Here is a 27,087-nt window from a genome sequence, read left to right as displayed (position 1 = left end):
AAAATAAAAGAAAATCTAAAAGGCATGCTATAAGTATATTAGGGGTGAGAAGTTAAGCAGGGTCCATTGGAGAGCAAAGTGCCAAACTGTGCAGGGAACTGGAAAATGTAGGTAAGGTTTTAAAATGAGTAGTTTGCCTTAACTATAGCAAATAGAACAGTAAAGTGCAGGAACAGGCCTTTTGGCCCACCATGTCTGTGACAACCATTATGCCATTCTAAATTAATCCTATCTGCCAAAGGTGATCAGGTATAGATATCAGGGAAGAGGACTTAAGATATACTTGAACAAATCACAATCAAAGAAGAGGTAATACTAGCAATTTTCGAAGACTTAAAATTGGATACATGTCCAGGCCCAGATTAGGTATATTGCTAACTGCCGTGGGAAGCAAGTAAGGAGATGTTTTCAAATCCTTCCTGGCCACAGCAGAGGTGTCAAATGGAGGAAAAGACAGCTAATGTGGTATCACTCTGAGGAACAAATCAACCTTCACTTGGACAGGCAAGAATTAATCAAGGATAGTCAGCCTGGCTTCATCAGGGGAAAGTCATGTCTGACAGTTTGATTGAGTTTTTACAAAGAAGTGGCTTGGTGTGTACTTTTTTTATTAAGGTTGGTACAGTTGATGTAATCTACATAGACTTCAGTAAAGCTTCTGACATGATGTCACATGCAAGACTGGTCAAGAAGGCTGTATGAATGTTGCCTTCTCTGGATGCTCCTCCCTGCAAGTGACTATATAATTCATTAACGGTGAGAATCTGGAACACTGTCTGAAAGGTGGCAGAGGCAGGAACAATCACAATATTAGCGAGTTTTGAAAAGATTTGTAGCTCAGGTTGAGGTTCTGTATGTGAGTTTGCTCACTGAGTTGGAAGGTTCAGTTTCAGACGTTTCGTTACCATACTGGGTAACATCAGTGAGTCTCCGTTGAAGCGCTGGTGTCATGTCCCACTTTCTATTTATGTGTTTAGGTTTCTTAGGGTTGGTGATGTAATTTCCAGTTCTTTTTCTCAGAGGATGGTAGATGGGGTCCAAATCGATGTGTTTGTTTGATAGAGTTCCAAATGAAACGCCTTACTTCTAGGAATTCTCATGCGTGTCTGTTTGGCTTGTCCTAGGATGCATGTGTTTTCCCAGTCAAACTCGCATCCTTCTTCATCTGTATGTAAGGATACTAGTGATAATAGGTAGTGTCTTTTTGTGGCTTGTTGATGTTCATGTATCCTGGTGGCTAGTATTCTGCCTGTTTGTCCAATGTAGTATTTAATACACTCCTTGCAAGGTATTTCGTAAATGAAATTCATTTTGCTTGCTGTTTGTATAGGGTCTTTTAAGTTCATTAGCTGCTGTTTTAGTGTGTTGGTGGGCTTGTGGACTACCATGTTGCCAAGGGATCTGGGTAGTCTGGCAGTCATTTCAGAGATGTATTTGATGTAGGGGAGAGTGGCTAGGGTTTCTGGTTGGTTGAGTCCTCTGTAACTACAACCAGGAAATTTCACGCCAGTACAACGAGCCATAGGTATTAGACAGTGACAAACAGAAAATGAAAAAACTAAACCTGCAGAAAAAACTAGACAAACTCACAAGAAAACAACACAGAAGTCTGGATAAAAAAACCCCTAATAGACACTGAAAAAGCTGTCTTAGTAAGAAGATTAAAATTACAACTTCAGCAATGTGGACAAAAAGATTTCTTATCAGCATCAGAATGAACATTGGAAGCCAACAAACTCTCAGAGTAAACTCAGCAAACCACGAGACAGACAGATGCACCAACATTAAGCAAGAAAAAGGAAGGAAACATATAACACACAAGGAAAGCACTAGAAGGACTCAAAAAAGTAATGCTACCTGCAGACAAATGGACGCTTGACAGGCATTTTAAACAAAACAGATTACTGCGAGAAAGCGAATGCACTGTTTGCAGATACTGACACTTAACAAGTGGTGATAGACCCAACCCCATAACTAGAGAACCAAATCACAGCCTTACACAAAAACACTTAAGAAATCAGGAGAATTAAACAAGACAGACTTACAACAAATGAAATCAGACTGATCCAACACACAATTCTTCTACAGACTACCCAAATTTCACAAACCAGGACCCCCCCGCCAGACTCAGTCTCACTACCTGGAACACCTATGTACAGACTAGCCAAGAAACTCCACAAAAGACGAAAACACTTAGTAGAGGACTCACATCACTCCATTCACTCCACCCAAGAATTCCTAAAAGCCAAAGACACCAAGATAGAAGATGATGAAATAATGGTCTCCTTTGACAAAAACAGCCCTGTTCACACCCATCAACATCAACCTGGCCAAAAGAAACATTGACTACACCATTAGAAGAACCAAAAACACAAACACCAGACACTGCTAACTTCAATAAAGACAACATCGTCAAGCCTCACCACCCACTTCACTTTCAATAACAATATCTAAAGGCAAAACAACAGAATACCCATGAGATCACCGATATCAGGGTTCCTAGCAGAAGCAGTAACAAATAGCTCTGCCAACCAACCAACCCAAACTTTGGATCCCCTATGTGGATGACACCTTTGTCATTACTAAAAGTAACAAATTAGAGGAAATCTTCAAGACTATCAATAACATCCTTGCTGGCATAAAATTCACAAGAGGATGAAAACAACAACAAACTGCCATTCCTAGATGTCACGGTAGCGAACAATCAACGGGGAACTTCAAACCAGCGTCTATGGGAAAACAACACATACGGACCAAATGCTGAACTACAGAAGCAGTCATCCAAACATCCTCAAACAAAGCTGCATTAGGACATTACTTCAATGAGCCACCACACACTGCAGCACAGAGGAACTAAGAGCAGAAGAAAATCACCTATACAGTGTATTCAAGAAGAACGGGTACCCAATAAACACCATCTGCCGATTTCTCAGCAACAAAATCAAATAAGCGGACAAAACGCCATTTTACCCTACATCAAAGACATCTCTGAAATGATTGCCAGACTACTCAGACCTCTTGGCACCATGGTAGCCCACAAACCAACCAACACACTAAAACAGTAGCCATTGAACTTAAAAAGACCCTATACAGACAACAAGCAAAATGAACATCATTTACAAAATACCTTGCAAGGACTGTATTAAGCACTACATTGCGCAAACAGGCAGAAAACTAGCCACCAGGATACATGAACATCAACGAGCCACAAAAAGATATATGACTCACTATCACTAGTATCCTTACATACATATAATAAAGGACACCACTGACTGCGAAAATACATCAATCCTAGGACAAGCCAAATAGAGACATACATGAAAATTCCTAGAAGCATGGAACTCTATCAACAAATACATCGAGTTGGACCCCCATCTACGATCCTCTGAGAAAAAGAACAGAAATGACATCACCAATCCAAAATATAAATAGAAAGCGGGACGTTACACCAGCGCATCACCAGAGCCTCACAGATTAAGTTACCTAGTATGGTGACAAAATGTCTTAAAGCGTACCTTCCAGCTCAGCGAGCAAACTCACATCCAGAACTATCACAATAACTAAGTAGCATTTAGAGGAATATTTGAAATGCCATAGCATGGGATCAATAGGGCATTAATATTTAAAACACTTTGGAAATTTAGAGGACAAAGGAAGGGATGTAGTCAATGGCTAAGAAACAAAGTTTGCGGTGGGATTTTCAAAACATAAATGACTTTGGTTTCCCAATATTTAACTCAAGAAAATTTCTGCTTATTCAATAATGGAGTGTTCAGAGACTAATCGTAATAATTTTTCGACTCAATGAAAAATCAATAATATGGGATGATAACTTCAGGATCAGTACTCGTAGATATTTTGGGTAAAATGTTCCAATTTTCTTTTCTTGTAAAAGATCATTATAATGTAAGTGAATTACTCCAAGTAGCAATGGTAACGTAATGGGTTAACTAGATAATTAATTGACGGTGGTATTAAAGGGGGACAAGAGAAGAAAACTTAAGATGAGACAAAATTCCAGTGGTTTGGTGAAGCCTAAACAATTAACTAAACAATTTTATTCTATTACCATAATCTGTAATGATATCATGTTGAGTTAGCATTACCTAATTCCTGGAATGTATCAAGTCATGCTTAAAACTAATTTAACAGAAAACAAGGCTCAATCTCATCTTTGCTTCCCAACTGTTTTTATTACGAACATTAAATGTACAGAAACTTCTTACCCCCTAATACTTAAAAGTCTTTCCAATCTCTGTTTTTGTAAGCTGCTACTTGACGTAGGCATTCAGCTTTCATTTTTCTTTGTCTGTTTACTATCCAAGGACATATCCTGTTCTGTTCTTTCACAAAGAGAACTAACACTTCTTTCTTTCTTTCACATATTCGCTACAATTTTCTGAAGGAAATTAAACAATACAAAGAGAATCCTATGCAACTCCACAAATCTTTCAACTTGCTAGAATAATATGTTAACTAAACAGTTACTTTGAGGTTAAAAGCATGTAACAAAAATTATACATAAAACATCAGAACAGCACTGAAACAGAAATAAATTGTTGGGAACTGAACCTACACAAATCATATTTCCCACTACCAATCACGAATATTCTTCGCTCTCATTGAATCCAAGACGTATTTGCTAACCTTTAAATTCGAATTAGAGATAAATTTGTTATGGTGTTGTACTCTCTGGCACTGTCTTCCATAGGTGCATCTTATTCAAACTAATTCATTTAATACACCTACAAGGCATTTATGACATACATTGCATAAACTCACCTACGAGCAGCAGTGATAATGAGGTAGCCAAGGTCCACTTCTAGTGCATTTTTGCATGCTCCAAATACAATAGTATGTAGATTTCTGAAACCACCTATATTAAGAAAATTTTTTTTAAAAAAAAGGCCCAATTCAACATAAGCATAAGTATCTGCTCAGCTATTTATATTTTTTTTTTGATCAGGTCTTTCTAACCTTTCGACCCTAGATCATTTTAGTTCTTAGTTCACTCTCAGTCAAATTCCATCTGTGCACCTGGATAAATGGACAACAGATCCTGCTGAGTAGTTGCTTTTATGTACTGGACTAGCTTACGTCTCCACAAAACCTCACTTCAATCTTCAAGAGCTGTAGAGCATCATGTGAGACTTCATTTAATGCAAAAGTGAATTTATTATGTAAATGGAGAACGAAGATAATCTAACATTAATATTGTATATTTATAGTAGTCTTACTAACTTGGATAAAAATAAAAGATTGCGACTAGTGTTAAATTTCAAAGGATTTATTTTAAGAAAAATGGAATACAACGTCAAAGATGCAAAAGAAAGATGAACAACAGATCAACTTTTTAAAAAATACATTCCATGCAAACAAAGAAAAAATGGAAAGGATGTAATAATGGGCAGTCACCTATTCTGCACTACTCCTGAAGTAATTCATGCCAAATGTTTCTATAGAATATCAGTACAGTTCTTCAAGTTACAAACTTGAAACTCAAGATTTTCTAACTATTCAATCTAATAAAATTGCCCTTGTTTTATATTCCACAAACGTTTGCCTGACCTCCTGGATTTTAGTTTATTGATTTACAAAATTCAAAAAGGCACTGTCAAATAAAAATAGGTCAACCATGAATTTTGTACAGACTTGAAAGTTCGGTGCTAGACTTTCCTTCAAAGCTGTTATTGACAGGCAACTATTACAAACTTGTCACATTCAAAAAGAAGATCAGTGTAAAAATTTGGTTTGAAATGACTGGCAACATACAATAACTTCCTTTTATTGAAAAAAAATGCAGCCACTAAATCAAAACTTGTCATATTAACCTATTCTCAAGCATAATGAAAAGTCACATACCTGATCTGGAGCTGTCTTCAACTACATGTTGAATCAATCCTCCAAGAAAAGGTACACGAACTAGTTCCAAATGCTCCAAGTTCCTGGCTGAAGCTAACCCAGTCACAAGTGGAACATACTTTAAGGAATTGGTGGGACCTACAAAATGCAACATATCAAATGTATTTGTTAAAAATTTTCCTCATATTGTAAGCACAAATCATGCTCTATTTCTGACTACTTGTGGTTTTCAAAAAAGTGCAAGTATAGTGCATTTTATGAACATGAAAAATGGCTTAAAGAAATAGCCAATTTATTTGCTTAACAGCATCTATGTTGAAAATACTCTTCTTTTGTACCTGCACAATTCCGCATTACAAAAGTGCGTAAACTGACACACAGAAAGTCTTTAAAAGGCTGAGGTTTGGTTAGTCGAACCCATTGCAAATACAGGTGTCTCAACATTGGGACACAAGGAATTTCAGGAACATTCACTCCTAAAAGAAAAAGAAATTTAAACTAAATCAATTCAAAATAACAGGAACATTTCAGCCAAGAGATTTTGAAACTAAAATCCCTTTTTTCTCCACTGCAAACCAAATGCATAAAACTCTGCTTACCAACCAGATGGAGTGTTTGTATCTTGACTCCTACTGGAATTGTTAGTTTGTTTTCTGGAGGGATTGGGAAAGCACCATTACGATTTCGAAACTTTCCCAAGATCTGGACCTGTGGCATGTAATTCCAGATGGCTTCTACTAATTCTAAATGGGAAGTTTCTACACCCTACCAAAAAAAATGATAAAGGTACTGAGGAAACAAGAATTTCATATTTTACTTAACAGCCAGAGAGCTCACTAAATTTACAGATTTGCATAGTCCCGAAATATAAATATAAAATTCTTGAAACTAGATTATACAGTTGAACTGACTTAAATTAATGCAATTTCTCACCAAATTTCTGGGAAGTTCATTCAGGAACTTTTGCAGTGGAGAATCTGAGCTTCTTCTAATTTTTTTTGTTATAACTAATCTAGCAGGGATTATTTTGAACCTAACAATTAACTTACTACACCTTACTACTTAATATTGAAATATAAAATCAACTATTAAGATATATTCTTGAAATGTAGATGTGGTTTATTCAAAATATTTGTCTTGACAATAGTAGTAAACTAAATGATAAAGCCTCATCATATTAGTTTTCAGCTTGCATCTGAATTTTGGCAGCTTTAGTTATCTTTACACAACAGCAGACCAAAGCAATCAGCATAAATTAAAAGTTGGCTCCTGGAATCAAAATTAAAATGTAAACCAGCTACAATTGTATTGTTTGAGTAATAATGTGTGTAAAACAAAGCAGATGCTAGAAATTTGAAATTTAACACATGCTGAAAATGCTCCATAGATCAAGCAGTATCTAAGGAAATTGAAATGGGATTAATTTTTCAGGTTGATGACCTTTCATCAGATATTACTTGACCTGAATATTTCCAGCTATTTTTATTTCTGAATAATGAAATCTGGAAATAGCATATAATCTTGATTCAAGAACTTGTAATATTACTTCCAATACTAAAACAACTGCCAACATAGTCTAGGTTTAAAAATGTTTCATCTTCCATAAGCTAAACACTACTGCTCCATTAAATGTATATAAGACAACTAGATGCATCGAGAATGCTACTAATTTCATTGGATGTAGGTGCAATAGCACACATAATATTGGGTGTTGTGTTTGGATTTTTTTTTATTGCATTAAACATTCTCACTAAAAGAAAGTAGTACATGTGATTACTAGATCATAAAATACTTTTGGGTTTTTTTTTTAAACTCGCTTAATAAGGTTTGGGCTCTTGTGGTGCAGTGGTAGGGTTCCTACCTCTCAATCAAAAGGCGTGGTTTCAGGTCCCACCTGCTCTGAGAGCACAGAGGGGTTTCAGGTCTCACAGCATCTCTGAGAGGTTGATTAAAAATGTCTACAAGAGTTCCGGTTATATTGTATTTAGGGACGTGCCACTAATTTAGAATTAATGCAACATCAACTGTAAACCATTTACCTCTATTCTAAACAAATTATAAATATCTATTTATCACTAAACCCAATGTTTGTCCTTGGTACACCATGCTAAAAAAAAAACACTTTTCTACATGAAATACAATTAATCTTTAAGTAGCATGTTGAATGTTTATTTCACTTGCCAATAGATTTGGGCAGGCTTGCAAAGCTTCAAGTACACCAGGAATGCTGAATGCAACATGCCCTCTGACTCGCCGTCGTTCCAAGTGTCGGGGATGCAATCCATACAGCTGTTCCAAGTCAGGCATTTTTTTCAATAGTGTTAAAAAACTGGCATCAATGAAACCTGGTATTAAACACACACAAAAAAATTATATTTATCCAGCACACAAACATAAGCTAGAATACTCTTCAAGTATTCTTTAATGATAAACAATTTTCTCAAGAACACCGCAATCTATACTGTGCATCTAATTAAGAAATGTCTTCACTATGCATTAAGATACCTCGCACTTGAATATTAGTGTGTGCTACTGATTAAGATACAGAATTGCTAAGAAAATCAGTTTGGATACAATAAATAGAAACTTTGTTGTTAAGAAAATTAATGTGTGTGTAATTCTTTTAGTTTGAATCAGATATGATGCATGGCTGTGTCTGCTGGCTCATCCATTTGTGGGTTCACCCATCCATCCTACTGGATTCTAAAGAAGAATTTGTAGTAGGAAGCTCAATAGGTATTTGATATTCTTCTACTTGTACCAACGGCTACCTGGATATTCTTTGTTTCCTCATGAACAGGCAATATTACTATTTCCACAGCACAGTGAGCGATCTGGGCATAAGATTACTTTGGACTCTGTTAAGAAAGTTCAATGATAATTATGGTCTTTTATTTGCAGTACTTGCCTGCTTGTTCTCCTGAGTTCTAAAGAAGAGTCTTTTGACATGAAACACTCACTTTATTTCTCTCTCCATAGATGCTGCTAGACCTGAGTTTTGGCAGCATTAATTTTATTTCAGATCTTCAGCATTGACAGTACTATGCTTTTACTTAAGGGTTCTCCTGCATATTGGACAAAATTACTACTTTCGCAGTACATTTAAACTGGATGGTATATATGCTTCCATTATAAGACATTAAATAGTTATTTCATTTTCTTCTAACTGAAGACCTTGTTGTCCTTTTCTTAAAAGGACAGGTTCTGTATTCCATATTCATTGATTATGGCTTCAGATTCAGTACTTTCATCCTTTGTTTCAAATAAAACAGTGCAAAACAATAATTTCTTAAAATTAGTGCTTTCTCTGAATTAACTTTTACTTTGCAGCAATAAGAATTTCCTTCTGGAGATGTGACTATACTGTGCCTTTAAGATACCGTGCTGTTTCTCAAGCAGAGGGGTGCTTTCACAGTAATGCCGAAATGTCTTCTGACAGGTAGAAGGTAAACAGCTTTGAGTTCTATGTGTTTTTTTTAAAAGCAAGACAAAAGAATGAGTGGGCGGGGTCAGGCTCATACCAGACCCAACAGCATTTTGGTTTCATTTTCAGTTAGTTGGTGGCTTTTGCTTGAGCCGAAAGACAGAGTTCGCTGCTGCTCGAGTGAAGACTTAGAAAGGCTTCCTCTTAAATTAAAATGGCAGATCGTTTCTTTTGGCCTTCTTTCTCCTGGACTAGAGAGACAGTACATCAGAATAATAACCAAGTTGCTGATTTGTCTTTGTCAAGGATGTGTTGATGGGATGCTGCCTATATTGAAACAGTTGGTGACTAGTGGTTAAATAATAAATCATCTTGTGAAGTATTTCAATACAGTAAAATTATGCCATTCTTCTTTTTGCTTCCTTTTAACTGGGTTGTAAGAATATATAAAAATTAGGGCTTAGGTTATCTTATTAAAAGACTTGGGAGGGGAGTCTGGTGTTGGCTGATCCATATCAGAGATCATTGTCGAACATTACAGCACTATCATCCAAGGGAGAAACATGTAACTGTCCTCCAAGAAATATCTTCTGGAAATCTGTGTTTATAACTGTGAAGGTGCACCAACATTCTTCCTTTGATTATAGTAATGATCCTCCTACACAATCTACTAACACTCAATTAATTATGCTCCAATACTTGTATGGGTATCAAAAGTGCCGGTTTTTCTATTACCTGATTTCCAAGGCACATTTTACAGAATTGAACTATATCTTCATGATGTCTTGGTCAGGTAAAATACTCCAGTGCTATCTATCCACACCCAATGGGGAATGTGCAATAGACTAAATGGTCTTTTTGTACCATATGACTAACACCATTAAAACACCATCCAGATACTTGCCTTGAAACAGAAATTTGAAACTAGGTCAACCATTGCAGCAGCGAGCATTTAATTAGCACATATTGTTTATACACAAAGTTGAAATCTGAATTTTAAATTCTTAACTACTGAAACAACTTTAAAGGAGAAGCTGACGTTTAATAGATCTTCTTTCTTAATGTCTGATGTATATTTTTACTTAGAGTCAGAGATGTACAGCACAGAAACAGACCCTTCGGTCCAACTCGTCCATGCCGACCAGATTCATATACCCATCAAAATGCCTTTTAAACATTGCAATTGTACCAGCCTCCACCACTTCCTCTGGCAGCTCATTCCATACACGTACCACTCTCTGCGGGAAACAGTTACCCCTGAAGTCTCTTTTATATCTTTCCCCTTTCACCCAAAACCTTCGCCTTCGCGTTCTGGACTCCCCCACCCCAGGGAAAAGACTGCCTATTTATCCTATCCATGCCCCTCATGATTTTATAAACCTTGATAAGGTCACCTCTCAGCCTCTGACGCTCCAGGGAAAACAGCCCTAGCCTATTCAATCTCTCCCTATAGCTCAAATCCTCCAACCCTGGCAACATCCTTGTAGATTTTTTGTGAACCTTTTCAAGTTTCACAACATCTTTCCGATAGGAAGGAGACCAGAATTGTACGCAATATGCTAACAGTGGCCTAACCAATATCCTGTACAGCCGCATCATGACCTCCCAACTCCTGTACTCAATACTTTGACCAATAAAAGAAAGCATACCAAACGCCTTCTTCACTCTCCTATCTACCTGCGACTCCACTTTCAAGGAGCTATGAACCTGTACTCCAAGGTCTCTTCGTTCAGCAACACTCCCCAGGACCTTACCATTAAGTGTATAAGTCCTGTTCAGATTTGCTTTCCCAAAATGCAGCACCTCACATTTATCTAAATTAAACTCCATCTGCAACTTCTCAGCCCAGTGGCCCATCTGATCAAGATCCCATTGTAATCTGAAGTAACCTTCTTCACTGTGCACTACACCTCCAATTTTAGTGTCATCAGCAAACTTACTAACTATACCTCTTATGATCACATCCAAATCATTTATATAAATGATGAAAAGTAGTGGACTCAGCAACGATCCTTGTGGCACTCCACAGGTCACAGGCCTCCTACCTGATTACAAAAGTAAAGCACACTTGAACATTCAGAGCATATGTAGTGACACTATTACTGCAAAATATATGACACTCATCTTTCTACTTTACTAACCTGATGGCATGTACTCCCACCAGCAGCCAGCACATAGGTCAACCACCTTCACTACTCGCATATATACAGTAACTGCCTCCTTCAGCTTTCGGGACAAACATTCCATACACATGATATCCTGTAGGGGAAGATACCTGCAAACAAGATATTTGGACACAGAAAGTAATGTTTATATGGTTAATATCAATAACACAGTTTCTGAGAAAAATCAGATTATGGATTCTAGGGACAGCACAATAGCTCAGTGGTAAACACTGCTGCCTCACTGCACCAGGGATCTGGGTTCAATTCCAGTCTCAGGTGACTGTGTGGAATTTGTACATTCTCCACAGAGAGTCATAGAGATGTACAGTATGGAAACAGACCCTTCGGTCCAACCCGTCCATGCCGACCAGATATCCCAACCCAATCTAGTCCCACCTGCTAGCACCTGGCCATATCCCTCCAAACCCTTCCTATTCAAATAGCCATCTAAATGCCTCTTAAATGTTGCAATTGTTGCATGGGGTTCCTCCAGGTGCTCTGATTTGCTCCCACATTCCAAAGATGTGTAGTGACCATGCTAAATTGTCCATAGTGTCCAGCAATATGTAGGTTAGGTGGTTGGTCAGGGGAAATGCAGGGTTATTTGGGGGGGGGGATGCTCTTCATAGAGTCAGTGTGGACTTGATGGGCTGAATAGCCTGTAGGGATTCTATGATTGCATTACTATTATAATGAGCATTTGTAAGCTAGAGGGAGTATTGACAAATGACTTTGAATATTGGGAGAACAAATGTGATTGGAAGATGAGAAGGTAGAAAGATTGAAGCCAAATAAGCAATTTCAATGATAAGGCAAATGAGTAAGTAACCAAACTATTGGTCAGTGAACAACTTTCTTAAGTAAAGATTACATAAGCTCAGAATGCTTTAGAGGAAGTTAGCTGTGTAGAAACCAAGCCCAGGAGGGAGTGAAGAAGATCTCTGATCTTGAAAGCAAAACTGAAGATCAAGGTCTTAGCTTTTGAAAACAAAGGAAGACTACATCTTTTATTATAAAAAAGGTGAAGAAAAATGTTGGAAGATATACAATATGTAGAAGGACACAGAACTGGAGGCAAGAATAAGCTATAGTAAGGAGACATTTTAGAAGGAGCTTTTTGGGAGAAGACAGGATGTTAATGGTGCTAATTAAGAATATTGATAAGGGGAAGCTGATGAGCACTGCCAGTTTATAACTGAATGGAATGGGAAGCTGACAAGAACACTAAAGTAGTCCACTTGAAAAGTGAAATTCTGGTTGGGGAAACACAGCAGTGCTGACAGGACATAGCTTAATATTAGAGGAGAAAGTGAGGTCTGCAGATGCTGGAGATCAGAGCTGGAAATGTGTTGCTGGAAAAGCGCAGCAGGTCAGGCAGCATCCAGGGAACAGGAGAATCGACGTTTCGGGCATAAGCCCTTCTTCAGGAATGAGGAAGGTTTGTCCAGCAGGCTAAGATAAAAGGTAGGGAGGAGGGACTTGGGGGGAGGGGCATCGGAAATGTGATAGGTGGAAAGAGGTCAAGGTGAGGGTGATAGGTCAGACTGGGGTGGGGGCGGAGAGGTCGGGAAGAAGATCTCAGGTTAGGAAGGCGGTGCTGAATTTGATGGATTTGACTGAGACAGGGTGGGGGGAGGGGAAATTAGGAAACTGGTGAAATCCGAGTTCATCCCTTGTGGTTGGAGGGTTCCTAGCCGGAAGATGAGGCGTTCTTCCTCCAACCGTCGTTTTGTTGTGGTCTGACGATGGAGGAGTCCAAAGACCTGCATATCCTTGGTGGAGTGGGAGGGGGAATTGAAATGTTGAGCTACAGGGTGGTTGGGTTGGTTGGTCCGGGTGTCCCAGAGGTGTTCTCTGAAACGCTCCGCAAGTAGCCGGCCTGTCTCCCCAATATACAGGAGGCCACATCGGGTGCAGAGGATGCAATAGATGATATGTGTGGAGGTGAACCTGTGGCGGATATGGAAGTTTCCTTTGGGGCCTTGGAGGGAGGTGAGGGGGGAGGTGTGGGCGCAAGTCTTGCACCTCCTGCGGTTGCAGGTGAAGGTGCCGGGAGTGGAGGTTGGGTTGGTGGGGGGTGTGGATCTGACGAGGGAGTCACGGAGGGAGTGGTCTTTACGGAATGCTGATAGGGGAGGGGAGGGAAATATATCCTTGTACGGAATGCTGATAGGGGAGGGGAGGGAAATATATCCTTGGACACCCGGACCAACCAACCCAACCACCCTGTAGCTCAACATTTCAATTCCCCCTCCCACTCCAACAAGGATATGCAGATCTTTGGACTCCTCCATTGTCAGACCACAACAAAACGACGGTTGGAGGAAGAACGCCTCATCTTCCGGCTAGGAACCCTCCAACCACAAGGGATGAACTCGGATTTCACCAGTTTCCTCATTTCCCCTCCCCCCACCCTGTCTCAGTCAAATCCATCAAATTCAGCACCGCCTTCCTAACCTGAGATCTTCTTCCCGACCTCTCCGCCCCCACCCCAGTCTGACCTATCACCCTCACCTTGACCTCTTTCCACCTATCACATTTCCGACGCCCCTCCCCCAAGTCCCTCCTCCCTACCTTTTATCTTAGCCTGCTGGACAAACTTTCCTCATTCCTGAAGAAGGGCTTATGCCCGAAACGTCGATTCTCCTGTTCCCTGGATGCTGCCTGACCTGCTGCACTTTTCCAGCAACACATTTCCAGCATAGCTTAATATTAGTCAAATTAAAGACTATGAAATTCTGGAATTTGCAGCAAAGAGGAAATCGTATCTTTGCTGGTTTTTCCCACACAACATGTTCCACTATCTTAAATATTTGTCTAGCTGCAATTAACTTGATCACATTCAGGTCTTAATGTCAGACAGGTCATTGGTCGCTGAGACAGCTACATTATCAAGAGGTGCATTGTGAGCTCATGTCATTAGCATATGAGAAAGCTAATTCCATGGTTTTGGTTTACTGTTGCATAAATAATAGAGCAGAAGCGACAATGATGGAATGCTGGGCACTTCATTTGAAAACATATTTTACTTAATACATGCCTACATTTAATAAAACAAGAGAGACAGAAACAGAACGCAATTCACACACTGGAGTAAAACTCAATCTGCTGTGTATACTATACCTTCAGACCATAAGGCATAAGAGCAGAAGTAGCCTGTTGAGTCTGTTCCTGCATTCAGTGAAATGATGGCTAATCTAATAATCCACAACTAGGAATTCTCTTTCGAATTAAAAATTTGTCCTCGGCCTCAAGTAAACTTAACAACCCAGTCTCTATAGCCTGCTGAGGTAATGAATTGCACAGCAATTCCCTACTCTAAGACTCTACTCTTAGGGGCATCACTTTCTCGGAGAATACCCTTTCTGGTCCGAGACCCTCTCACAATGGGAAACAACGTCTCAGCCGCTCTCCTGTCAAGTTCCCCAAGAATCGTGTCCTTACTGAAACATACATTTCTCATTCTTCTAATTTTCAATGTGTAGGTCAAACCTACTCAACCTCTCCCCATGAGAAGGTCTCTCCTTACCAATGGTCAACCTAATGAACCTTCTCTGGACTGGTTCCAATGACAGGATACGTTTCCTGAGATATAAAGCTCAAAACTAAAATAAGCACTACCACACTCAGGTGGTAGTGTGGGGGTTAAAAAGAAAAAAAGTAACAAAAAAAAACAAAAAAAACCAGAGCTTCTATTTTGATCTAGTCCCTACCCTCCCCTTCACTGTGAAAAAAAAAAGCTGAAAACTGTTTGCAGTTTTCCAGCTGTTGTCCAACCAGAGCCTTGTATTCAAGCATTTGAACTTTCAGAAAGTGCTTGACACAGTCCCCCATAAGAGATTATTGTGTAAGGTGAAAAGCATGGGATTAGGGGAAGTGTACTGAGATGGATAGAAAACTGGTTGGCAGAGAGGAAACAAATAGTATGAATTAATGGGGCCTTTTCAAATTGGCAGGCAGTATCTAGTGGGGCGGCACAGGGATCGGTGTTCGGACCCCAGCTATTCACAATATATATTAATGATTTGGATGAAGGAACAAAATGTAACATGTCAAAGTTTGCAGATGCTATCAAGTTGGGTGGGAGGCTGAACTGTGATGAGGATACAGAGGTCCTTCAACATGATCTGGACAGAATGGGTGAGTGGGCAAATCAATGGCAGATGCAGTATAATTTGGATAAGTCTGAGGTTATTCAGTTTGGAAGCAAAAACAAGAAAGCAGAATACTACTTGAATGGTTATAAATTCAGAGAGGGGAGTGTGCAGTGGGACCTGGATCTCCTTGTGCATCAGTCGTTGAAGGTAAGCATGCAGGTGCAGCAGGCAGTCAAGAAGGTCAATGGTATGTTGGCCTTCATTGCAGGAGGTTTCAGGAGCAAGGATGAGGTCCTTGGTAAGGCTACACCTAGAATATTGAAAGCAGTTGTGGTCTCCTTTTCTGAGGAAGGATGATCTTGCTCTTGACAGAGTGCTCTGAAATGTTCACCAGGCTGATTCCAGGGCCTGACATATGAGGACAGACTAGGTTAAGATTAGTTTTGCTGGAGTTCAAACAAGTGAAGGGTTATCTCACAGACATTTATAAAATTCTAACAGAGCTAGACAGGGTAAATGGAGGACGCTCCTGATGGTGAGTGCGGCCAGAACCAGGGGTCACAGTCTGAGGATTTGGGCTGGACCATTTAGGATGGAGATGAGGAGTTATTTCTTCACCTAAAGAGTGGTGAGCCTGTGGAATTCATTACCACAGTTGATGCCAACCATTGAATGCATTCAAGGGGCAGCTAGATATAGCAATTGAGGCGAACAGGATCAAAGTTTATGGGGAGAAAGCAGGATTAGGCTATTGAGTTGGATGATCAGCCATGATTGTGATGAATGGCATAGCAGGCTCAAATGGCCTCCTCCTATTCCCATCTTCTATGCTCCAAATTTGTTTGTATACCCTTTGCAAGAATTCCCTATTTATACAACACTTTTTAATGTTGATCTCCCAAAATTATTGAAAATTGAAAAATATTGTGAAACTTGAAAGGGTTTAGAAAAGATTTAAGAATATTGCCAAGGTTGAAGGGTTTGAATGACAGGGAGAGGCTGAAAAGGCTGGGGCTATTTTCCCTGGAGCATTGAAGGCTGAGGGATGATTAAAGAAGTTTATAAAATCTTAAGGGGCATGAACAGGGTGAATAGACTTTTTTCTCCAAAGGAGGGGAGTCCAAAACTAGATTTAGGGTGAGAGGGAAAAGATTTAAAAGGGTTCCAAGGGGCAGCTTTTTCAAGCAGAGGACATTGCTTGTATAGAGCGAACTGCCAGAAGAGATCATGGAGGCTAGTACAATTACAACATTTAAAAGGCATCTGGGTGGGTATGTGAATAGGAAGGGTTTAGAGGGATATGGCCCAAATGCTGGCAAATGTGTCTAAATTAATTTAGGATATGTGTTCGGCATGGACGAGTTGGACCGAAGGGCCAGTTTCTAAGCTGTACATCTCTATGACTCTATTCTAGTCCCTTTGAAATAAAGTTCAATTTTCCATTTGCCTTCCCTATTATTTGCTGAGTTTTTTGCAGTCTTTCTCCATTTAAGTAATGTTTGACTCATGTATTCTTCCTAACAAAGCACATAACCTCAACATCCCACATTACACTCCAAAGGTTTGCTCACTCACTTAACTGGTCTATACCACTCTGCAGAATCTGTGCGTCATCTTCAGCATTTTCCTTCCCACTCATTTTTGTGCCAATGGTAAGTACATTTTCATAGGCACAATGCAGATTCTGCTTTCCTTCCATTCCTTCTCCAATCCCCTTCAGTGCTCTGCATTATAAGGCATACTTAATAAATCAAGGAAGTATTTGTGGAAGCTATAGGATTTCTTCTCAGCTTTTCAAAAAAAAAATTCCATTGATATTGCGTGCAAATAAAACAAAGAAAGACATAAAGTCAAACACATATGAATTGGTTTCACTACAGTGATACGTTTAGGAATAATTTAAAATATACAAACCTGAATATATGACATAAAACTTCATGTGAAAACTGATTCATGTAGTCCCTCTGCTCATCTTCCTTTACAGCTTCCCCTCCTTCATTCACACTTGAGCACTTCTTGATGCTTTTCCGTCGAGGTCCCATCTTCAGCACTTGCTTCAGAAGTGCACGCCTTTGTAAAGTTACTGGCAGTTCAAATATATCAAATTACATTTTCATTAATAATCAACTAGCTTCTCCAAGAATTCTAATATTTCTACATTCAATTTGTCATTAGATAATTAGATAGTACAATGTTAGTTGTCAGTTTGACGAGTTTCGAACCTGAACCCAAATTTCATTATGCATGTATTATGATCCCAGCTAATATTATTACTGGATAAGTCAGATCCCAGACTGAAGTCCGGTTTATTCACATTGTGTTTTTGTTTAACAAGGTTTACTGAAACATAAGCACAATGTTAGAGATTTGGTTTTAACAATAAAACAGAAGTTTATTAAGCACCAGAAGTGAAGGTAAAATAGTGTAGATCAAATCTATTTACATATAACACAAATTTAAAGATTTTGAAACAGACAAATTATAATCACATCAATGGCCCAAAAAACACTGCTTTATGGTTCTATCAGTACCCTCACGACACCCCTTGCACAATAATCACACCAAAGAAAAACACTTTCTCTAACAACTCAATACGTTGAATTTAACTGTGCCTGCATGTCCCAATCTGGAAAACCTTCTTTTCCCAGAGCTGTCATACACATGAGCCTAAACATTCTTAGCTCAAATAATCTCTTCAGGTACTAACCAAACACTTCTGATCAGCGACTACTACTAAACTCCTTGCTCTAAAGATAATTTATTTTTACTATTTTCTCCCTTTCTCTGGAACATTGCTTCACAAATCGATCTTCATCAAAATTTTGCAGAACTGCCCCAAACTAAAAAAGATAAACTCTTTTCCTTAAACTTTGGGTTTGGTTTAAGCTTAAGCAAGTCCAGAAGCTTCTAACTGAAACCTCGAGGCACCAATTGTTCGCCTTGGTCAATCGTAAACTCTCCAAACTGTAAACAAAAACATCATTAGTCCTAGAGGTTACTTCTCAACCATACGGTTTTAAAATAAGTAATCATGGCTACAGAAATACTCAGAAGTTTATCATTAAACCCTTGAGACACACAGAGGAAGTTGTATGTCACTAATTCAAAATTCAAATTAAAAATCAATGATATTAAAATACCTATAAATCTCTCAGTCTACATTATGCGTGATAAAACTATTCTGTCCGCTGGCTGGAAGCATTCTCTTCCAGTTAACAAAATCTGCCCAAGTATTTTGGTTGGCAGTTAGTCCAGCATTTTCTTTTAAGTTTAAGGCTGTTGAGCAGAATGGATGGTTATGTTCGACAACTGAATTAGTTAATATGGGAGTAATTTCTGATGTCTACAACAAAAAAAGTTTAAGAATTCTGAAGAGGTCATTGGACTCAAAACATTAACTGTTTCTCTCCATGCATGTGACCTGCTGAGTTTTTCCCTCAAATATAACAGATTATTTTTAATACACTTTGACATGATATTTGAAACTTGAGCTGGTCATATAAACATGAACGGTGGCAGCTTCTATAGTAGTTGATTGTGGGGTGGGACACCAGAGATTGCTCGGGAGTGGAGCTTAGAATAAATACAACAGATATGTGAAAACTGGTGGCTAGGAAGACTTGTTCATGTTATTCTGACCACCTGTTCTGTCGCCAAAAACCAAGACTGGGTGACTTACAGCACATTGTTGTCACTTTGAGCGACAGGCAAATTTCAGACAACAGAATAAAGGCACCAAGAAATTCAGAAGTCACATGACACCAGGTTATCCTCCAACAGGTTTATTCAAAATATAAGCTATCAAAGCACTGCTTTTTCATCGGTGATACAGCTGCAACACTCCAAAATTTTGTGATTTTAAATAAACCTGTTGGACAATAATCTGGTGGTGAGAGATTCTGATTTTCTCCACCCCATTGCAACACCAGCATTTCCACACCAGGAAATTCCCTAGAAATAACAGTATACCAGATCACTTGGAAATTAAGTGAGAAATGAAAATAAGGTGAACAAGTTACACTATGAAAGCTACCAGAAGAGCAAAGACTGCAATTTTTAAAATTACCTTTTTAATATAAGTTGACAAGTTCATTTTAGTATCACATCCACACAGAAGCCAATCACTTCAAATTTCCTCTTCCTACACAAGGAATTGTTCCAACAATATGGATTGGGGACTTGTCTCAGAGTTAATTCACATTGCAACCAAGGAATCAGTATATTCAATCAAACCAAATGCGAACTCTAAGGCAGTCAAGAATCTATTATGTCATATCTCTAGTCAAACCCAGCATAATTCAAAATGTTGACTTGCATTCAGATCATTCCATAATAGAATAATTTCAAATGGAGACCCGAAATGGTGGCTGTAGGATGACACGAAAGAAATTGTGTTCAAAAGTGCAGGAAATGTTCTTTTGATATTTTTATACGGAACAGGAAAAATATTAATTGAAAACCCTCCAGACGCGACTATATTGTTAGATCACATAATAAGATTCCTTGAAAACAAATGGCTGAGAATCTTCCAACAACAAAACAAAACACACGCAAAATAAAAACTGGCCCGGGTGTTCATTCCTGGAGGAGGGGACCAGTGTGTGCGGTTATTCTGATTCTCAAACCCCAGAAGCTGTTCTGGAGACGGTTTCCCTGCCCCCGGAAGACCGATCGAGCTGCGGGAGAGGCCGGGCCTCGTAAGGCCCAGCGACAGAGGGCAATAAATGAAGCTAGAGTTCCTCAGACACCTCACTGTCGGGGAATGCCACAGCGTAACCAGGTTGGATACTCTTCCCCTTCCTCCCGTCGCTCACCTGCGCCGCAGTCACACCGCCACTAGACCGGGATCTCAAGCCCGGCGACATCAACATCCGCCAGCTGACCCACAAGACCCCGCACCGGCCCCTTCTCCACTGCGCCTGCGTGCCTGCCGACATCATCCCAATTGCGCCTGTCCGCTAGCCGTCCCGTCCTTACTGCGCTTGCGTACTTGCCGGCATCATCATCTGCGCCTGTCCGCCAGTCCCCCCCCCCCCCCCCTCCCATTGCGCATGCATTCTTGCCGGCGTCGTCATTCTCCCCACCCCAAAGGAAGCCGTCCCTCCTGTGACTGCCGGCATCGTCCTCACTGCGCCTGTCTGCTAGCCGGCCGTGTCCCCATTCCGCTTGCGTGGCTGCCGGCCTAGTCCGCTTCTGCTCTTCACAGAAATTGCTCGGGATTTTCCTGCTCCTTGGATACTGCCTGACCAGCTGTGCTTTTCCAGTAGCACTCTTATCTAAACTCTGGTTTCCAGCATCTGCAGTCCTCACTTTTGCCTAGCTCCATTATTATTGTTGTCAATGTGGTACTTGGTGGCCTTCTTGACAGGTGAATGTAGACACTCCTGGTGTGTTGTCTCCTGTGAACATCACACCACAAGCTTGCAGCTGTGACCAGGACTGGGATCACCGAGAAGTTAGTGCCAAGGTAGAGGGGTCTCACGGCAAGGAGGGGAAATGCAAGTAGGGGAGGCAGTCACATGGGTAGGCTTGATTGGGCCCTTATCAAAGTAAGGACAGGCAGGGCCATTCAAGACATTGCACTCCCCACCCATTCCCCTACTTTGTATTCCTTTTTATTTCTTGATATCTTTTGTTAACTTGTTTTCTATTTTGCTTGTGACCAGCAACATTCCTGATTATGTGGGATTTAGATCGTGGTGGTCACAGAATCATAGGGTACAGAAGAGGCCCTTCAGCCCATCAAGTATAAAATGCCAAAAATACACTAGCGTCTATGGTCAATGGCCTGTATTTTTTTGCTGGAACCAGGTTCAAAACCCACCATGGCAGATGGTGGAGTTTGAATTCAATAAAAATCTGGAATTAAGAGTCTAATGATGACCATGAGATTGTCAGAAAAAAACCCATCTAGTTAGCTAATGTCCTTTAGGGAAGGAAATTACCTACATGTGACTCTAGACCCTAGCAAAGTGGTTCAGTCTGAACTGTCCCTGGGCAACTATGGATGATGGCCTAGCTAGCAACACATTTATTCCATGAATGAGTAAAGAAAATCTTGTCCCAACTTCAAGGGCTCATCCAAGTACTGTTTAAAGGTTGTGAGGTTTCTACTGAACCACCCTCATCAGTACATTCCAGACACGCACCACCCTCTGGGTGAACTTGTTTTCCTCAAAACTCCACTAAACCCCCATCTTTCACTTTAAAATTATGCACCCTTGTTATTGACTCCTCAACTAAGGGGAATATGGCTGCTTTCTATTCTCCCTGTCCTTGCCACCTTATAATCTTATTAACATGTTGAACAACATTTGGAGGAAGAACTGGGGCACAAAATATACTCTGGATGGGGAGATTTCAATGTCTGCCACCATGAGTGCCTTGACAGCAGGATCTCTGATCAAGCTGGATGGATCCTAAAGGGTATGGCTGCTAGATTGGGTCTGCAGCAGATGTCGAAGGAACCAACAAAAAGGAAAAACGTGCTTGACCTTATCCTTTCTGCCAGCTATAAATGCATCTGTCCATGATAATATCGGTAAGACTGACCACCGCACAGTCCTAGTGGAGACAAAGTCCCACCTTCACATTGAGAATACCCTCCATCATGTAGTGTGTTATTAACACCATGCTAAATGGGACAGACTTTGAACAGAATTAGGAACTGAAGACTGTACACTCATGAGATGTTGGGGACTATTGATAGCAGCAGAACTGTACTCCAGCACAATCTGCAACCTCATTGTTCAGCATATCCCCCACATAACATGCCATAAAGCCAGGGGATCAACTCTGATTTACTGGAGAGTGTAAGAGGCATGGCAGGAGCAGCATGTATACCTACAAACGAGGTGTCAGCCTGGTGAAGCTAGCAAACAGCACTCCTTGTATTCCAAACAGCATAGAGAAGCAGGAGGCTGGAAGAACACAGCATGCCAGGCAGTATCAGGAGGTAGAGAAGTTAATGTTTTGGGTGTAACTCTTTAGCACTGGGGGTCGGTGTAAGGGGAGCTACAGACAAATGAGGTGGGGGGAGGCAGGGTGGTGAGGTGGGGATACTTGAAGACAGGTGGAGGGTATGACCTGGTTGATCGATGGGAGGAATGAATCTGGTTGGTGGCGAGAAGGAAAAGTCAGTGGGAGGAATGAAAGAGCCCAACATGTCAGTGCAAACGATAAGGCTGAAGCATTCACAGTAATCTTCAGCTAGAAGTACCAATTGGATAATCCATCTCAGCTTCCTCCAGTGGTCACCAGCATCACAGATACCAACTCGATTTACTCTATGTGATACCAGGAAAAGGTTCAAGACACTGAATACTGCAAAAGCTATGGCCCTGACAACATTCTGGCACTGGTACCAAAGAATTGTGCTCCAGGACTTGCTGTTCCCCTAGCCAAGCTGTTCCAGGACAGTTACAACACTGGCATCTACCTGACAATGTGGATAATTACATAGGTATGTCCTGTATACAAAAGCAGGACAAATCCAACTCAGCCAATTACCATGCTATAGGTCTGCTCTCGATCATTAGTAAAGTGATGAAAGGTGTTATCTACAGTGCTATCAAGCATCACCTGCTCAGCAATAATCTGCGTAGTGATACCCAGTTTGGGTTCTGCCAGGCCACTCAGCTCTTGACCTCATTACAGCACTGGTTCAAACATGGAAAAACAGTTGAGTTCCACATAGAGGTGAGATGAAAGAGATAGACCTTGACATCAAGATAGCTTTCAACAGAATATGGCCTCAAGGACCCCTAGCAAAACTGCAATCAGTGGGTATCAGGGGCAAACTCCATGCTGGTTGGAGTCATACCTGGCACATAGAAAGATGACCATTGTTGGAGTTTAATCATCTGAGCTCCAGTACATCTCTGCTGGAGTTGCTCAAGTTAGTATCCCAGGTCCAACCATCAATGGCTGCTCATCAATGACCGTCCTTCCATCGTAAAATCAAAAATACAGATGCTCACCAATGATTGCACAGTATTCAGCACTATCCTCAGATAAATAAGCAGTCCCATGTTCAAATGCAATCTGACCTGGCAATATCCAGGCTTGGGCCAACAAATGGCAAATAACATTAATTTGCAATGGTCATCTCTTAATAAGATACAACCTAATTACCATTCCTTGATGTTCAATGATGTTAAACCATCACCAATGGTGTTAAATCCTCCACTATCAACATCCTTGGGGTTGCCATTGACCAGAAACTCAACTGGACTCACCACATAAACACTGGCTATAAGAGTAGGACAAAAGCTAGGAATGCTATGAACAAGTAACTCAGCTCCTGACTCTCCAAAGTCTGACCACCGTCTACATGGCACAAGTCTGGATTGTGATGGAGTACTGTCCAGTGGGTGGATGGGTGCAGCTTCAACAAGTCAAGATGCTTGACACCATCCAGGCAAAAGCAGCCCATTTGATTGGCACCATATCCACAAACATCACTCTCTCCACCATTAATACTCAGTAGCTGCAGTGTGTACTATAAGAAGCAGTGGAGAAATTCTCCAAAGATCCTTAGACATGACCTCCCAAATCCATGACCACTTCCATCTAGAAGGACAAAGGAAGCCATCACCTGCAAGTTCCCCTCTAAGCCACATCCTGACTTAGAAATATATCACTATTCATTCACAGTTGCTGGATCAAAATACCTCTGTAAGAACATCATAGGTCACCCTACAGCACATGGACTTCAATGGTTCAAGAAGGCAGCTCACCACCATCTTCTCAAGGGCAACTAGAGGTGGGCAATAATTGCAGGCCAGCCAGTGACACGCACGTCCCACAAGTCAATTTTAAAAAGTACCTGTTTGAATGCCTCAAACCCTCAAGTAGCTGTTCCCAGTCCATTTTGGCCAGATCTTTCCTTATTTTAATAGAATCTATGTGACACAAATCCAAAATACTTTTTTGAAAAATGTCTTTTTTCCGTAACAAAATTAAAACATTCAATATTGTGGTTGCTTTCGCTAAGTTGCTCCCCCATTGTCACCTTGAACACCTGCCTGGCTTTATTCCCCAGGGTTAGGTCTAGTATTGCGCCAGCTCTGGTGGGGCGTATTGACATAAACAGTTGTCTTTTGCTTTTTTCTCTTTCCCCCACACCACTGCCTAACAGCGGTAGTGCTTATTTTCCCCAGAACGCATATCATGTGTGTGTAGGAGTAGGACACAGTGAAGAAAAATGAGTGCATAAATTATTATTTATATTCTGCCACCAGAAAGAAAGGAAAACACCCGAGTGGCTAGTGACAAGCAGTGGCCTCCTCAACAAAGGGCAGTGCTGAGTGATCAAAACAAAAGTGAAAGGGAGGGAAAGGATTAAATCGAAATAGAGTTAGAGGGGGAAATAAAACACTCCACACTCCGCGGTGGCCACCTCTCCCTGAAAACTTCGAGGTGTTGGTAGACACGGTGTGCTCCTTCTCCAGGGACAACCGGGCCGAACATAATTGCAGAAGTGGGGCAGGCAATTGGCCTTAACGACCCCCTCCACAGCCCAATGCTTGGACCTGTTTCTGGCCAACCTGGCCAAACCCAGGAGCAGACCCACAAGGAAATCCAGGTGCCCAAAGATCAGGAGTGTGGGGCTGAGGAGAAGGTCATTCAGAAAACTAAAAATGAAGTGCAAACGCCCAAACCCCATATATACATGGTCCACAGACTCCGCAGCACCATAGAACAAGCAGTTGGGCTGGGAGTTCGTGAACCACCACAATCCGCGGTTACAGGAGACTGCCATGTGCAGCACCCTCTATCTGAGTTCCCTGAGAGAAAGGGGGAGGATTCCTGCTTAGAGAGCCCTCCACTGGGGATCCCCACCACTTGGTGGCAAATGGGCATGCCAAGGCGTGTGCGGATGGTGGCTAAGGGAAAAGAGGTGATGGTGTGCAGCAACAATCAATGGATAGCCTGCCGTTTTATGTCCCTAAAGGGGACAAACATTAGGTTCCAACATTAATCAGGTAATAGCCAAAGGTGCAACCCCTGAGGCGGCTCAGGTTGTGGGGCACAGACTCCCACAGGGAGTATAGGACCTTGGGAAAGCTGACCCTCATACTGTTGAGGGTAAATTACCACAAATTGCCTTTAATTTGGTCATTATTAAGAAATTCTCAATTTAGTACTGAAACAATAATTTAAACTTTATTGCATGTAGCAACCAAAATAAAACCCCTCAAGAAAGCAAGTTAAGCCCAACAACTCAATTTATTCCAACCAAATGTGTATGATTCTGGAAGTGTCCAGGGTTCGATCCTTTTGCATTGCTGTTCTTCAAAGTTCTTCCACTGACTTGTTCTGAGTTAAAAATCACACAACACCAGGTTATAGTCCAACAGGTTTATTTAGAAGCACTAGCTTTCAGAGCGCTGCTTCTTTATCAGGTGTTGTCGAGAATAAGATTGTAAGACACAGAATTTGTAGCAAATGTTTACAGTTTGATGTAATGAAATGATAGATTGGAAAAGACCTGGATTGTTTGTTAAGTCTCTCATCTTTTAGGATGACCATGTTGGTTTCAGTTCTTTCATATGTAAATCGCAAACATTTTTTTAAAAGTTACACTCTCAAGTGAACTTTAACAATTGGTGTCAGCCCAGATAACGTATTGAAGGTGTGAGCTTCCCTGTGTGATGCTATTTGTGCCACTATGGTCAGACTGATTTTAATCTAAAAAATGGAATTACAGAATCTTACATTGATTCATGCAGTTTTTGAGCAAAGTAAAATGTAATTCTGCAAGTACAAATTCACCCCACAAACTTACATGTGCATGTCCGCACGTGTGGGGTGCCCACCACTATAATGGACCCCCTGGTGCTTGCAGCAGACACTGAGAAATTCATCAGATGAATGAGACTCCAGGAATTCTTTCAAAATGCCCAATAAGCACACGGACGAACCTGAACAGTCATCACAGGGATCCGTAGAGTAGCGACCAAAGAGGGAGTCAACTTGGACCCCACCTGAGGGCTGTTGCCCTGAGCTTGACATGTATGCTCAAACTATCAGGAAATATATAAATGTCAGACTCATCAGCCGCACCCACAAGATAGAGCAGAACATTACCTATCACAATGCAATGCCATCCATGCTCTCAAAACGAATCACAACATTGTCATCAAACCAGCAGATAAAAGAGGAGCCATCGTCATTCAGAATAGAACGTACTACTGCAAAGAAGTGTATCAACAACTGAACAACCATGAACACTACAGGCAACCACCAGCCGATTCGACCAAAGAGCACACCCGTGATCTAAACACATTGATCAGGACTTTGGATCCAGTTCTTTAGACTTCCCTAAGCACACTCATCCCACGTACTTCTCGCGTAGGCAACGTATACTGCCTTCCAAAGATACACAAAGCCAATACACCAGGATCTCCCATCGTATCAGGCAATGGGACTCTGTGTGAGAACCTCTTTGGCTATGTCGAAGGCATGTTGAAACCCATTGTACGAGGGACCCCAGCTTCTGTTGCGACACTACAGATTTCTTACAGAACCTCAGCAC

At 40.8% G+C, this 27,087-nt stretch overlaps 1 protein-coding gene across 5 annotated transcripts in view; it reads right to left on the bottom strand.

The window, feature by feature from the left end:
* The window catches only part of fbxo38 (F-box protein 38), a 72,659-nt gene extending 52,213 nt beyond the window's left edge, over nucleotides 1-20,446 (bottom strand). For 3 of the 5 annotated variants that reach the window (XM_043703760.2, XM_043703762.2, XM_043703764.2), the window contains exons 1-8: nucleotides 20,363-20,446; nucleotides 17,463-17,631; nucleotides 11,428-11,561; nucleotides 8,044-8,207; nucleotides 6,462-6,627; nucleotides 6,201-6,338; nucleotides 5,863-6,000; nucleotides 4,783-4,876 (exon numbers count right to left, since the gene is read on the bottom strand). In XM_043703760.2, coding sequence (XP_043559695.1) covers nucleotides 4,783-4,876; nucleotides 5,863-6,000; nucleotides 6,201-6,338; nucleotides 6,462-6,627; nucleotides 8,044-8,207; nucleotides 11,428-11,561; nucleotides 17,463-17,590 — 962 coding nt within the window. In that variant the 5' untranslated portion in view covers nucleotides 17,591-17,631; nucleotides 20,363-20,446. Of the gene's footprint in view, nucleotides 1-4,782; nucleotides 4,877-5,862; nucleotides 6,001-6,200; nucleotides 6,339-6,461; nucleotides 6,628-8,043; nucleotides 8,208-11,427; nucleotides 11,562-17,462; nucleotides 17,632-19,614; nucleotides 20,097-20,362 lie in introns of those variants that run through there. The other 2 variants (XM_043703761.2, XM_087995404.1) reach the window with 2 other exon arrangements.
* Nucleotides 20,447-27,087: the final 6,641 nt, after the last annotated feature.

Source organism: Chiloscyllium plagiosum, unplaced genomic scaffold (genome assembly GCF_037043375.1).
Source record: "Chiloscyllium plagiosum isolate Xiang-an unplaced genomic scaffold, Cpla_swu_hap1 HiC_scaffold_16, whole genome shotgun sequence".
Lineage (NCBI taxonomy): Eukaryota > Metazoa > Chordata > Chondrichthyes > Orectolobiformes > Hemiscylliidae > Chiloscyllium > Chiloscyllium plagiosum.
The sequence above is the reverse complement of the archived record's forward strand: the minus strand, read 5'-3'. Positions and strand labels throughout refer to the sequence as shown.